The following is a 15,568-nucleotide window of genomic DNA, read 5'->3' as shown; positions in this document are numbered from 1 at the left end:
AATTCTTTATGCTTACAACATTTTGTAAGCAAATTTTTGTGTGTGTATGTATATGTGTGTGCATATATATTATGTATATGTATGCACTAGCCAATGCTTGTATATCACTATTTAGTTTTTTGTTTTTTTTTTCTGAAGCTGGAAACGGGGAGAGACAGTCAGACAGACTCCCGCATGCGCCTGACCGGGATCCACTCTGCACGCCCACCAGGGGGCGACGCTTTGCCCACCAGGGGGCGATGCTCTGCCCCTCCGGGGCGTCGCTCTGCAGCGACCAGAGCCACTCTAGTGCCTGGGGCAGAGGCCAAGGAGCCATCCCCAGCACCCGGGCCATCTTTGCTCCAATGGAGCCTCCGCTACGGGAGGGGAAGAGAGAGACAGAGAGGAAGGGGGGGGGTGGAGAAGCAAATGGGCGCTTCTCCTATGTGCCCTGGCCAGGAATCAAACCCGGGTCCCCCGCACGCCAGGCCGACGCTCTACCGCTGAGCCAACCAGCCAGGGCCTACTATTTAGTTTTGACCTACTATTTGTATTTAATTTGAAATCTGCTTGTTTAGCCTGACCAGGCGGTGGCACAGTGGACAGAGCATCATCCTGGGACGCAGAGGGGCCAGGCTCGAAAGCCCTAGATTACAGGGTTGAGCACTAGCTCATCTGACTTGAGCGCAGGGTCACTGGCTTGAGTGTGGGATCGTAGACATAACCCCATATTCACTGGCTTGAAGCCCAAGGTCGCTGGCTTGAGCAAGGGGTCACTGGCTCTGCTGTAGACCCCTGGTCAGGGCACATATAAGAAGGCAGTCGATGAACAACTAAGGTGCCGCAACAAAGATTTGATGCTTCTCATCTCTCTCCCCTCCTATTTGTCTGTCCCTCTCTCTGTTGTATCGGTTGTTTAAAAAAAAAAAAAAAAAAAGGGAGGGGTGAAGAAATCTGCTTATTCAAATTTATTTACTAGTCCTCTTTCATAAAGTAATGCCTCCATTTAGAATTAACTGTCCTATAGATGGAAAAAATAAAAACAAACCCAAGTAATGTTGAATTAGTACTGAGAGATCTAAGTTTCACTTTAGCATTGTGAAGAATTCCAAAGTCAAAGTACATTTTGAAACATCCTACTCTTGTAGGAGGTATTAAACAATAATTGTACAAGCACCAAAGCTGGCAATGTTTCCACTACTGTTGCAACATCTAAGCGCAAAGTAACATCCAGGGATTTTTCAGTGGTCCCCTATGGAAAAAGTCGTTTATATGCCTTCTGCTGTTTCTAATTAAATCAGTTTCACAACTCCACATTTCAGCCATTCCCCAAATGTCTACCAATGCCCTAACAGGTCTCAAGGAGAGCGGAAAATAGTTGTGGCAGCGTCGCATCAGACAACAAAGGCTGTCGATGCGAAATAAATGATTTTCAAAAATTCTGACTTTTCCTTTTATATCATTAAAGAAACCTATATTGGCCCACTCCAGCTCCCCTCCCTAAATAAAACAATCTCTCCCTCAAGCACTTAAAGAAAAAATAGTTTTTTATTCTTTTTTGTTTCTTTGTTTTTTGTAAGAGAGACAGAGAGGGACTGATAAGGACAGGCAGACAGGAAGGGCGAGAGATGAGAAGCATCAATTCTTTGTTGCAGCACCTTAGTTGTTCATTGATTGCTTTCTCATATGTGCCTTGACTGGGGCGGGGGGCTGCAGCACAGCGAGTGACCCCTTGCTCAAGCCAGCAACCTTGGGCTCAAGCCAATGACCTTGGGCTTCAAGCCAGTGACCATGGATGGGGTCATGTCTATGATCCCACGCTCAAGCCAGCGACCCCGCACTCAAACTGGTGAGTCCACACTCAAGCCAGATGAGCCCGTGCTCAAGTCGGTGACCTCAGGGCTTTAAACCTGAGTCCTATGTATCCTAGGCCAACACTCTATCCATTGTGACACCGCCTCGTCAGGCAGAAAGACTGTAATGTTTAAGAGGAATAGTGGAATAGCATTTTACGGTGACAAAGCACTTATACAAAAATCACCCCATTTTCCCTTCACAACGCTACCATAAGGAGTCCCATTTTATTGAGTATAAAACTGAGGTGCAAAAATCAAGACTCTCCCAAGATTTCATACTTTGTATGTAGAATTTAGAGCCAGAACCTACATTATGTGTCTCCCTGGGGAGGAGGGTAGTGTGAAGGAGTAATCATTAAGTTAGTTTATAAACTGTGGACTTTCAAAAGTAGGTTAAATGTGAAAATAAAACAACTAACTGGCAACAACAGTCTTTAAAGTACATTTCAGTGAAAAAGTTGAATGAAATACTTCCTTGAGAAAACATGCACATCACTCACAATGTTTCAGAAAGAACAGGGCTCTGGAGAGCCGACTTCAAGTCCCAGCAAAACCACAAACCAGGCATGTGAACTTGAATAAGGCACTTGACCTCTTCAGCTCAACTTCTGCTTTTGCAAAACTGCTTCTCCTCAGTTATGAGAATGGACCTTCCTACAATGTAAAACTCGATATGCATGCTGTTTACCATCATTATCTTTATGACACTGAATTCTTCATGCCCCGAACAGACTGGCTCTCATGCTTCTCAGTGCATTGCACCCAGTCATTTGGAGCAAAGACTGTTGCCCTGTCCCTACTCCTCATCCGCACATCCAATTCACCTCCTTCAGGATAAAAGTCTAAACTCTGTAGCTTAAAAAGTCCCTCAGGATGTGGCCTTATCTCCTGACACTTTTCTATCTTTCAATATTTCAGAGTTCTTCCTTTTTCAATAAGAATAACTAACCACTTCATACGACCTAATGCTTCTGATGTGTTTTCAGACGCCTGTTTTCAGACAGGCCATAAGGTTCTTCCTGGGGCCCCCTCCCTCCCCACCCTCATCTGGCTAATTCCTATGTGTTCTTCAAGATGCAGCTGAAACCATTCTGGGAAGCCTTTCTTAAATCCTCCAGGCCCAAGGACACACATTGCTTTCGGCTTCCACTGACCCTGCACACACCTCTTTGCCTGCACGTACCTCGGCTCCCAGTGTTGGCCCATCTCTTCCTCTAGACCAGTGGTAGTCAACCTGGTCCCTACTGCCCACTAGTGGGCGTTCCAGCTTTCATGGTGGGCGGTAGCAGAGCAACCAAAGTATAAATAAAAAGATAGATTTAACTATAGTAAGTTGTTTTATAAAGATTTATTCTGCCAAACTTAGCAAAAATCCGACATAAAGTACTTGGTAAGTAATTATTATTATATGCTTTAACTTGCTGTAACTCTGCTTTATAAATTTTATAAAGTAAGGTTACTTCCCTACTTTATAAATCACCATTACTGTGGAATCAGTGGGCAGTTAGAAAGTGTTACTACTAACAGAGATACAAAAGCGGGCAGTAGGTATAAAAAGGTTGACTACCCCTGCTCTAGACCTTACTGTCCAACTGAACTTTCTGTAACACTGGAAATGTTCTGTGTCTGTACTGTCCAATACAATAGCCACTAGTCACTCGAAAGATGACTAGTTCGATTAAGGAAATAAATTTTCAATTTAATTTCATTTTAATTACTTTAAATTTAAATTTAAATAGCCACTGGTGGCTTGTGGTTGGGGAGCTGGAAAGCACAGCTCTACACAGACTGTCAACTCCCAGGACAAATGTCATATTTATTTGTCTCTGTACCCCGGCCTGCACCCCTCCCCCAGGATTGGGCACAAGCAGGATTCAGTGTTAGTTGAAAGAATAAGTGAATGTGTAAATATCTGTAAACACTTCTTATGTATAGTTGGGAAGTTATTCTGCCCAATACTCAAAGCATTCTGGTTTATCACAAAATTTGACCAAACTGGATATATCTTGTAAAACATACCTCATTAAGTATCATGGAAAAAAAAACCCCAACACTCAATAAACCATTCATTTCTACACAGCTTCACAATGGTTCTTAAATGACTTCCAGATGACTTCCTGACTAATGGCTACGCTGTTTATGAAATATTACGATGGTCATGGCAGCATCATTTCAGAATGTCAAAATCAACTACAATGTTTTATAAAGAAAAAGCATGGGCTTTTTACCAGGCTTATATTAACATGGAGAAAAAGAAAAAAAAATACCCTCCCTTGAAGGCCTGAATTATTCCCAGAGTATGCACATCTACTCTGACCTATTCTTTGAAATTAACCAACAGCTCTCATAACTGAATGTGTCTTTGAAATCCCATACAGTACTTGGGGAAGGTGCACTGACTTGATCTGATTGCCCCCATCACTGTGATAGCAGACTACGGAGAAAACGTGACCTCGCTATGAAGAACTAATGGTCCCATTCAACTTGGTACCACTTAAAAGTCTCGGTTGACAGCATGCATAAGCTTGACACACGCTTGGCCATTTGAGATTTTGAAAAATCTAAGATGTGAACATCACAAAGCAGAGCTTGAGCAGGTCTGACTCCAAATCCAGGTCCTCACTACACACCCCTCAGAATGGAGCTGGCTGTCCAAGGCCGCGACAAAGGTGCTCTGCCCACTGTCGCCCCACCCAGAGAAAGGGGAGATTCTCCGCGCCCAGCCGGGTGCATCCCACATCCCACAGCGGTTATGTGATGGCTGAATAACCACTTGTTAACGTCCTTTCACTGCGTAATTACTTCTGTAATGGGAGACAAATCCTGCGTCTAAAACTGTATGTGAAATAAAAAGGAATGGGCAAAGCATCTTAAAGGTTGATTAGGAGCATTAAGGAGTGGGGCTTCAAATACATACTTCACTCCTTTCAAATTCAATTAAAGTTTTAATTAAAAATAAATAACAGTACATTACAAAATAATTAATGTTCACTAAAGAAAAAATATAGGCTGAAATGAAACACATATTTAATCCTTTTATTCAAAGATAACATTTGGTATATATGTCACTGGTTTTTTTTCTTATGCACTTTTGAAATAGTAAAATAAGTCATAGCTAGCATTTACATAACCCTCTCTCTGTTTCATGGACTGTCCTAAGCATTTAATGTCTCTGAATTCATTCTGCCTTCACCACAATCCTATGAGGGAGGGACTGTTGTTATCTGTACCTTATAGACAAAGAAACTGGGCAGAGGGAAGTTAAGTAACTTGACCCAGTTCACAAGCTTGGATGTGAAAATAATCTCTCTTCAGTGTTGGCTGTGGGAACATTATGTTCAACTAAGTAGTGTGGGAAGAAAACGTTCTCCTTAACTTTATTAAATCCTTAACTGCTATTTCAATACTCGGTCAGAAGCAGGAAGCACAACCTGCTTGTCTCATATTTGATTCCTGTGCGCCAGAGGGGGGAGGGGCCGAGCTAAGACACATAACATTCATTGACTTGCATCCAATACTCAACAGCTGGGCTGTGGGACTCATTCTGTAACATGAATTTAGATTCCTTCAGGGCTGTTTTTCTTTGATGTTCTTGGTATCAAACTGTAATCTTCTTACCTTCATATACTAAATACCACTGGGGGACATTTTTTTTTTTTTTCATTTTCTGTTGCATGAGGTTTTAGAACTGTTTCTATATATGTCTGCATCGCTGATTCCAAATCTGAAATCCATTTGTTGGTGCATGCTCTAGTTTTTATGCAATTTTAATTTCTTTTTGTTACAGTTAATGGCATGCATTGGTTTTTAAATTGGAGTTAAAGGGCAACGACTCTTGGATTGAACATAACCACAAGGCAATTAATGTTTTACAAACATCACTTTTACATAATTGTAGCTGTTTTTAAATGTAAAAAATTATTATCTGATAAAAATGCCCTCTTATTTTAAGATTGAATTATGGGTCCTGGCCAGTTGGCTCAGTGGTAGAGCATGCAGGAGTCCCAGGTTCGATTCCTGGCCAGGGCACACAGGAGAAGCGCCCATCTGCTTCTCCACCCCTCCCCCTCTCTCTCCTCTCTGTCTCTCTCCTCCCCTCCCGCAGCCAAGGCTCCATTGGAGCAAAGTTGGCCCGGGTGCTGAGGACAGCTCTATGGCCTCTGACTCAGGCACTAGAATGGCTCTAGTTGCAACAGAGCGGCACCCCAGAGGGGCAGAGCATTGCCCCGTGGTGGGGATGCCGGGTGGATCCCAGTCGGGCGCATGCGGGAGTCTGTCTGACTGCCTCCCCGTTTCCAGCTTCAGAAAAATACCAAAAAAAAAAAAAAAAAAAAAAAAAAAGAGATTGAATTATGGCTTCTTCGTGTAGGCGTAAACATTAAGAATAGTCCTGACACCTTCTGTTATATATGTGGCTGTTACACACTTCAACGTCAAAGGCGCAGTATTTCATCATTTGTGACACGTGCATATATTGCCTACTTTCAAGTTCCCCTTGGCGATCAATATGAGAATTGGGCTCCTCATATTGTGTGTCATAATTATGAGGAAATGCTTCGTGACTGGACAAAAGGAAAATGCAAAGGCATGTCTTTTGGTATTCCCATGGTTTGGCGTGAACCTAAGGACCACAGCACGACTGTTATTTCTGTCTGATCTATACAAAGGGCATTGGAAAAAAAACGGCATATGATCGCATATCCTAATATTCCTTCAGCAATACGACCTATCCCACACTCTGAGACACTCCCGGTTCCAGTTTTCAATGGTTTTATTTCTTCTAAGGATGAAGAAAGTGAACATGATGATCAAGTGTATTTTGATAAGATGCATGAGGAAATGGTTGTAGAATCTGAAGGGTCTACTTCTGATGCCAAGCAGTCATTAGCCCCTCAGCAGTTTAGCCAACCTGAATTGAATGACTTAGTAAGAATGACATAAAAATTGTCCTCAACTTTCTGAAGTAGGAGGAGCATAACTGGATCATTTGTGTGGATCTTAAAATGGTAAATTTCCTGCTAGGACAACAGAGAGGTTTCACAAAGTATCCTTGCTTTCTGTGTTTGTGGGACAGCCGAGCTGGGGAGAAACACTGGACACAGAAGGAATGGCCAAAACGTGAAGCTCTGGAAGTAGGGATGCGAAATATTGTGAATGAACCTGTAGTTAATCGAGACAGGATCATTTTCCCCCCACTTCACATCAAACTTGGCTTAATGCAGCAGTTTGTTCAAGCTTTGAATAGAGAAAGCGAATGCTTTCAACATATTATTTTTGCTTTTCCTGCCTTGTCTTTTGAGAAGATAAAAGTAGGTGTATTCGATGGACCTCAAATTCGAACCCTCATACGTGACGAAGAATTTGCCAGGAAGATGAACAAGGAGGAGAAAGCAGCATGGCAGTCTTTTGTGGCAGTTATAAAGAACTTCCCTGGCAACAAAAAAGCAGAAAACTATGAACTTCTGGTTCAAAGGATGCTCTTGGCTTTCTGCGACATTGGATGTAACATGAGCATTAAGATTCACTTCCTGAACAGTCACCTTGATAAGTTTCCCAAAAATCTTGGAGCTCTTAGTGATGAGCAGACTACTGCTGGAGATCAAAGGAGATTGTCTTCAACAAGTACACAAACGCAAGAGCTACAAATGCAAATTTTTGCCTGAATAGAATTTAAATAAGTTTTGCACAAATTTTATGACTAAAATAAATGTTTTAGTATGCTCTATTTCAAAATTGTAGACAAATTCCGATGCAATCATATATTTTAGTGTATTTACTGCATTATATAAATTATATTTTCACAAAGATGATACCCAAGAAAACATTCTACTTCATATGTTAAACTAAATGTTGAAAATTTTTCAAGAAGATGAAAACCTAAAATCTTGAACTGCAAAAAAAAACTGTAGCTTACAGAGAAAAACTAATGTCAGATTTGAGATCAGCACACTCGAATTAGGTAAGAACAAGTGTTTTTGTGGATGCAACAAAAATTTTGTTCCCCAGTGTAATCAATGAGCTTGGTCATTAAAAGTGTATATTTAACTTGATCTGAGTAAGATTTTACTTTTGTCACGTGACTTCTTAAAATATAATGTATAGTTCCCAATCCCTTTAAAATTGAAAGGTGCCTATTTTAACTAGGAACTTCTAAAATGTGGGGAGAGAAAAACAAAATAGAGGTTAAAAGTCTTCTACCATGTAAACTGTTAAATTGGAAATGTGAGATGCAACCTACAAGTTCAGAAACATCCCGAAAGTCAAAGGTGTTCTCAGAAACCCAGCAGGTGTGCCGTGCCTTGACCCCTTTCCCAAAGGTCCCCTGCAGATGTCCAAAGAGACCTCCCCTTAGTTTTCTGCTCGCTATCAATATTGTTTGCTACATCATGACCCCGGAATGCCTTGTATTATTTTTTATAGTTGTGTTACCCACACAGCAACTTCTTTGGCAACAATGGTAATTACAACAGCAGCATGTTATCTTGGGATAGCACTGTAATTAACTTGTGTCACTCACTGCAGCATTCATGGTTATAATAATTGCAGCAAAAAAAAAAAAAGTCTCTAGTAGTAGTATTTTTTGTCCTGGTTTTCAAAATTAACTTCGGCAATTACAGTGCCTAAAAAATCAAATCTTTTACCCCTGAAAACATGATTTCCTCTGCACCAAGTCCACTGAAGCTCTCTGCATGTCTCGTAACAGGATACATTAGACTCTCTCCGTTGTGTCAAAAGAGAAGAGAAAAAACAAACAATTCTCAATGTGATACTTACAGCTCCTCCAGAAAAGGGAAGTTCTTAAATGCGTCTTCTGGTAACTGAGTAATGTTATTCATGCTGATATCCCTGGAAAACAAAGTTAAGAAGATTGTTAACAAAGTGATATTAGACTTGGAGCACTCAATTCAGCAGAACCTCCCCCCCCCAAAAAAAAATTAAGTGCTGAGTGTTTTGTAAAGAAATAAGAAAAATGGGCATAGAAGACAGACACAAGAATAGTCATCATTTGGCTTCAGAATGCAGAAAACAGAAATAAAGTTAAACCTTTTCTTATAAATTATACCCCATAATTTAGAAACGTACCCAAATCCTGGATTTTCCCCCATTAAAAATACTTGGGGAAAATGTCTCCTACTACCTACAATAAATGAGTGGGCCAGTGTGGCTTCCAAGTGGTATTAAAAATGCTGTGTCTAATTTAAAAAAATAATAAATATAATAAGCAAATAAATACAGAGGACTTGATTAAATTTTTTTTTTTTTTTTTTTGCTGGCAAGGATGGCTTCTTAAGCCACTCTTATGAACAATAAAACAGGTCCTAGCTGTACCCAAGTCATATTTCTGCAAAACCTATAAAAGTCCTCCAAGTAATAGCTGTAAGTGGATTTCATTTTTAGCCTATGAACAGATGCAGGCTAGAGACAAGTGCATACATGACAGGTATGCACTCCATCCCCAGTTTTTCCTTAGAGAGGCAACAGAAAGGAGAGAACTCACTTGATGATGTAACTCCACAGTTAACTAGTTCAAACAGCTAAAAACAATACTTCATTAACCATTTCCTTCTTCCCTGGCAGCTGCCTGTTGAATTGGTTTTCTCCTTCCATACTCCACTTCGCATCTACACAGTGCATGACAGGCTAAGGCAGCCTCCGAAGGGACGGCCCCAGCATGCACTGGGACGGTTGCCTCACTCTGGTTCTCCTGCTTCTTGTCTCGTGTTGAAGTCTGTGGCTGAGCCCCTGGGCCTCTCCTTTCTGCAACTCACCGTGGAAATTCACATGTGATGACCTCTTTACCAGATAAGACACCCGGGTATAAAAAAGTGAAGAGAGGCCAAGAACACAAAAATCAGATACCAGCAACACCTCAGTCAGGTAAAATTATATTTTAAAAAAGAGGTGACAACTTCAGTGCCAAAGTAGGTGAGTCCCTCTTCCCCATTTTTCCTCTCCTGAGAGTTTGGAAAAAGAATTTGCACCCCTTCTAGTTACTAGCTCTTCCCAAGGTAGGTTTGGAAAACTTTGGGAATAACAATAATCGTAGCAGAAAAACAGCAACCCTGTAGCAGGTGACATAAGTCTACACATAAAATCTTACTTTGCAAATGGGGAAGCTGAGGCTTACTGAAGTAAATCATCTCCCCAGGGCCTCTCAACAAGTAGTGTGACCTCAGGAAAGGTGAACTCCAGAGTTCACGATCTAACTGCAAACTCTGAGTATTCCTAAGTATCACTGAATCCTCCAGTGACGTCAAAATAAAAGCAAACCCTCAGTCTTACCAAGATTTTTTTTCAAAAAAAGGAGGGATATTGCCCCCAAGACCCTGGCACAATCATCAATGAATCTCAGGAAGAGTACTTTGGCTTGATGATTAAAAAAAGAACTATAAATAGCTTTAGCAATTCAGTAACCAAACTTCATATAAATTTCCTAGAACATGCAACTTCTCAAAGATGAACCCTGGGACTACAGAGACTCACATGCATCCCAAAATTTTATGTCACTGAAAATGACTCACATTCTATTAAAGTTAATGTAAAAGAAAACCAAAAATAATACACTTCTCCAGGAATATGTCTTCTCCAGGGAGCCCATACTTACAAACCACGATATGTGAAAGTAATATATGTTAACTATTTCATTCTTTTTGAACACAGGCTTTGAAAGTATTGTATACTTTAGTCAGCTATTCTTATCCCTGGAGAAGGGAAGGAGAACCCTGTTTTTTTCTGTTTTGTTTTTTTTTCATGGACACTCAGCAATAGCAGCAAAGCACGGGTCAGGGGAAGCGGGCTCAACTCCAGCACGGTCACACAGCTGCTGTCATCCTGGGCCTCAGTTTGCTCATCTCTAACATCAGGGAGCTGACTGATTGGTTGGGTGGCTTCCAAGCCTGACATTACATTTGTCCATGATTCACCGTTTTCTGCAGTTTTCATGGAGGGGCACACCCTCCTTCCTGATGAAAATATATGAGCTTCATTTTATGGGAAGGGCATGTCTCTGAAAAGTTTACCACAACACAAAATTTAAAGACTATTAATTTGTCATTATAAAACTGAGTCACTCCCACTGTCCTAGCAACACATTTGGCCTTCGCCAATAAAATCATTAAGACAACGACAAACCTTATCATCATATTGAAAGGCAAACTAATAATGCAAGTAAGCAGTGATTCTGTAACACATCACACCATTTCAGTGCTCTTGAGTCATTCCCCCTCCCGCCCCCCAAAAAAGGAGAAAGAAGGATAAGCATAATTTATTACTTTGCAAAAGGAGGCTCTCCGTACAGTTGCCTCTAAGTTTGGCACACCTGAATTTGGGTGTATATCACAGTAACAGAGAAACTGATTAACTGCCTCACCAGGAAGAAAGACACATAATTGGAGAGAATTTACACCATGCTGTTGTTCCCTGCATTCCAATTTTTTTTTAAAACATATGCACCTATATAATTCTCTCATTTTTTCCCTCCTTGGAGTAACAAGACATAACAGGTAGTTTTGCTGTGAGCTACAAATACAATTAGTGGGACTCCTTATTTACAAACTAATGTATGTTAAACACGACGTGAAGCTTCGTTTGGAGCTACAGGTCCAGGAGCAGCTTTTGTTTTCGAATTGTTCGGCATTTCACACACCCTGAGAGGTCCTCTCTTTATGTGTATTATTTTTTCTTTCCTACTTTTTGGGCTTCAGTTTCAAAACGTGTGTAAGGTTTAAAAAGAGGGGTGGGGGTGTGTTATAAGATGTTATCTCCAGAGAAACTCTGGAGACATATGGTTACAGAGTATAAAGTGGGTGGGTACTCATTTAAAATAATGAGGGCTAATGGTGATAAACAACCCACAGACCGCCTTAAGAGCCGATTCCAGACCTGACATCACCAACACCGGTGAGAGGCTTGAGGCTGGAAAGAAGGCTGGCAGTGAGGAGTTAACCATCACAAAGGGAAGCCCTATGCCCATAGTTCCAAATGTATTAGGCTCCTAAACCATAGACATTATTAAAATACTTAAATAAGATAGTACAGAAAATTTTCAATTAAGAGAATCACCTCCGAATCAGTGCCCTGACATTCATATGAGCAAGTTCTACCAGTAACTTCTGAAATTAAACTAGTACTTTGCCATCCTGGGTTACATTAAAAAAATAATAATTAAAAAAAAAAAATATATATATATATATATATATAAAACACATATATAACAAAAAATTATATAAAGTCAGAGCACCACCAACTCATAAAACCCCTCTGAAGGGTAATTTCAAGAGAACTGATGACCTTCCTAGGAAGTAGTCTGGCACAGTGGTAAGTGCACGGGCTTGGGAGCCAGGCAGACTAAGGCTGAGCCGTGGATTCACTACCTCAGGCATGCTGTTCTTCTTTTCTGAGTCCTAGCTTCTTCATTTGGAAAAGCGGAAGCAGTAATAAATAAACCTTATAGATGCTGAGAAGATCAGAAAACATGAAGTCACCTACGAGAGAAGCTAAGGCATAGGAATTATCGTAACAATGTCCAGGTATTTGCTGCTCCTGAAAGCTATCTGAAGCCTACGGACTAAGAGCAGGCCAGGCCTCATGTTGCCTTTGGTGGCCTTCCTTCCCAAAAAGAAACACAAGAGAAACACTAAATGGTGCTTAAGACCTAGAACCTGGAGTTGTTCTTATCTGTGAAACTACACTCTAAACTCCAGACCACCAAGTGCCAAAGATTTAAGATGAAGAACACTTCAAAATCAAATACTTCATTAAAAAAATTTTTTAAGTAAAAAGTTAAGCTTCACTTGTTGACAGAGTCAAACACTTTTTTTTTTAATGAAATTACATTCTTATAGGAAGTTTCTGGAAAGACAAGGGAACACAAGTCATTTTGTTTTGTTTTGTTTCTCACAGCTTTTATTGAGCAGAGGACAAAACTTCTTTTATTTATTTATTTATTTATTTTTTCCGAAGCTGGAAACGGGGAGAGACAGTCAGACAGACTCCCGCATGCGCCCGACTGGGATCCACCTGGCACGCCCACCAGGGGGCTATGCTCCGGGGCCTCGCTCTGTTGTGACCAGAGCCACTCCAGCGCCCAGGGCAGAGGCCGAGGAGCCATCCCCAGCGCCTGGGGCCGATAAGAGTCATTTTTTTAAAAAGACCTCATGCAGGTTAGAGATACAGGAGAGAGCCTAGAACTTTTTCTCATAAGGGAGAATATTCTTAAATTGTATCTTTTCTATATATATCTGCTTGAATGTATCTTTCCTATACATAGTTGCCTAAATGTATCTTTTCTACACGTATTAATTTGTTTTGTAACAGATTTCATTATAGCCAGGGCTCTCAAAGTCCACTAACTGGAACAGAGCACATGTGAGTATGCTACACCCAGACAGTGCAATACTCCCACATGTTTACCTCAGAGAAGAGAAATACAAAAGCACGTGCCCCCCCCACTAGAAAAACAGAGCTGAACACTCAAACACCAGTAGTCACTGATTTCAAAATTAAAATTTAAAGGGTGCAATTGTTTAATTGAAACTGCTAAATTCCCCAGTGGTTAAACTCTCATCTTTTTTTCCCTCATAAAATTCACTAATGCTAAAGTATCTAGAGTAAAGAGGAACATCATGTTTCAACAATGTACCTTTTAAAATCCCTGTAAAAGGTTCCCTAAGCGAGCCTAACCTGTTTGTTGATGGCCAAGCATGTACCGCTGTGGGCTCTGCCATTGCAGTGCTTACCGGGTCTGGGCCTTTTGCCAAAGAATTATTTAGTTTTAAATACACTGTGACTGACCCAATGTTATCTAAATTGGAATAAGCCCTCCTATTGGTATTAGATAAAATTATACTGCTGCTGCTATATTGATTATGTTTTGACTATTACAGAGCAGTTTAAAAAGTCAATTATATGTAAGTTCTAGAGAACCCAGGATTCTCTAATTTGAGAAGGTTGGTGATGTCTTTAAACTCAACAAACAAGTTGATAATGACTAAGAATTAAAACTATTTCAATGAGTTTTCTAGGGTCTTTTGTGATCAAACAACAACAAAAAAATCAGGCCAGTCTCCTGTTAAGAGATGTGTATGTACAGTATGAATAGAAACAAAAAACTAAAACTAAATTTGAAAAATGCCTCTAGTGAAACAAATTTGAAGGGAAGGTCTCTTTTGTCCACAAGCAGTATAGACACATGTATAATATCAAAGTTCTAGTCAAAGCTTATGAAGAGTTTAATTTCTTGACATTATTCTATATCTTTGAGCAAGTAAACTCTTTTTCTCCTCACCATTTTATAATAACAAAAGTAACCTATGTTAATTGTCCTTAAAAAACTGAAATACAAAGAAAACCACCCACAATATCAAGTGCCCAGAAATAACACCTGTCATATTTCACTGGGTGTCATTACAGATTCTTTTTCTACGTATGGCACATGCTTTTTACAAATATGAAACCCCATTGTTCTGACACATTTATCCCTTGACACCTTAGACTCTTCAACTGCAAAAGGAAGAAAAATCATCTTTCATCTTTTAACAAAAGTGTAAATATTAAAGTCTAATATACATAAATGTTATTTTTTGGCAGGCCATACATCACAGATGGGAACATCTGTGCTACTGAAAACTACCATGCCCAAAGAAAAGGATGTTTACAAGAGATAAGGAGATCTACGGTCACCCGTTTAACAAACATTTACAAAATATCAATTATTCACTTATATGCAAGGCACTGTGCTAGGATGATGAGATTTTATATCAAAAGATAAGTACACAGATCTTTTTATTTTTTTATTGATTTTAGAAAGAAAGGAAGGAGGAGGGAGAAGGAGGGGTAGAGAAAGGAAGAGATAGAGAGGTTGATTTGCTGTTCCATTTATTTATGCATTCATAGGTTGATTCTTGTATGTGCCCTGACCTAGGATCGAACCAGCAACATTGGCATATCAGGACAATGCTCTAACGAACTGAGTTTCTGGGCCAGGGCAGTTCACAGTTCTTTTTAAATTTTTTTAAATTAAAATCCATCAGCCTGACCAGGCAGTGGCGCAATGGATAAAGCTGGGACATGGAAGACCCAGGTTTGAAACCCCAAGGTTGCCGGCTTGAATGCGGACTCTTCTGGTTTGAGCACGGACTCACCAGCTTGAGCGCCGGGTCACAGGCTTGAGCATGGGATCATAGACATGATCCCATGGTTGCTGGCTTAAGCCCAAGGTTGCTGGTATTAACAAGGGGTCACTTGCTTCTGCGATAGCCCCCAGGTCAAGGTTCATATGAGAAAGCAGTCAGTGAACAACTAAGGTGCCACAACAAAGAATTGATGCTTCTCATCTCTCTCCCTCTCTCCTTGTCTGTCTGTCCCTAACTGTCCCTCTCTCTGATTCTCTCTCTGTGTCAAAAAATTAAAAATTAAAATCCATCAGTCCACTCTATTCTTAACTTCTTATTAAGACGTTGCAATGTTCGATTAAATTTAACCTTTTTAAAAAATGCACTGTTGCATTCTGAAGCAACAGGAACTGCTACATATACATGAAGACTCTGCTCTTTCCACTGCAGAAAGGGGGCTCAAACAGTATATGTACTATTTTCGTCATATTCTGTTCCAGAGACATTTTTCTGACCTTACACGTTTTGGCACTGCTGGAACCTAACTCCTCGATGTCACAAGATACCCTTCCAACGCAGTGCGCAACCTTTCCATTAGGTTAGGCAGCAGGAAAAGTTGGC

The 15,568-nt window shown here is 40.4% G+C and overlaps 1 protein-coding gene across 1 annotated transcript in view; it reads right to left on the bottom strand.

Annotated features, from left to right (window-relative positions):
• Nucleotides 1-15,568, bottom strand: part of LGR4 (leucine rich repeat containing G protein-coupled receptor 4) — a 113,833-nt gene that overhangs the window by 43,053 nt on the left and 55,212 nt on the right. The window contains exon 2 of the mRNA XM_066364129.1: nucleotides 8,610-8,681. Coding sequence (XP_066220226.1) covers nucleotides 8,610-8,681 — 72 coding nt within the window. The remainder of the gene's footprint in view (nucleotides 1-8,609; nucleotides 8,682-15,568) is intronic.

Source organism: Saccopteryx leptura, chromosome 1, assembly GCF_036850995.1.
Source record: "Saccopteryx leptura isolate mSacLep1 chromosome 1, mSacLep1_pri_phased_curated, whole genome shotgun sequence".
In the NCBI taxonomy this organism is placed as follows: domain Eukaryota; kingdom Metazoa; phylum Chordata; class Mammalia; order Chiroptera; family Emballonuridae; genus Saccopteryx; species Saccopteryx leptura.
The sequence above is the reverse complement of the archived record's forward strand: the minus strand, read 5'-3'. Positions and strand labels throughout refer to the sequence as shown.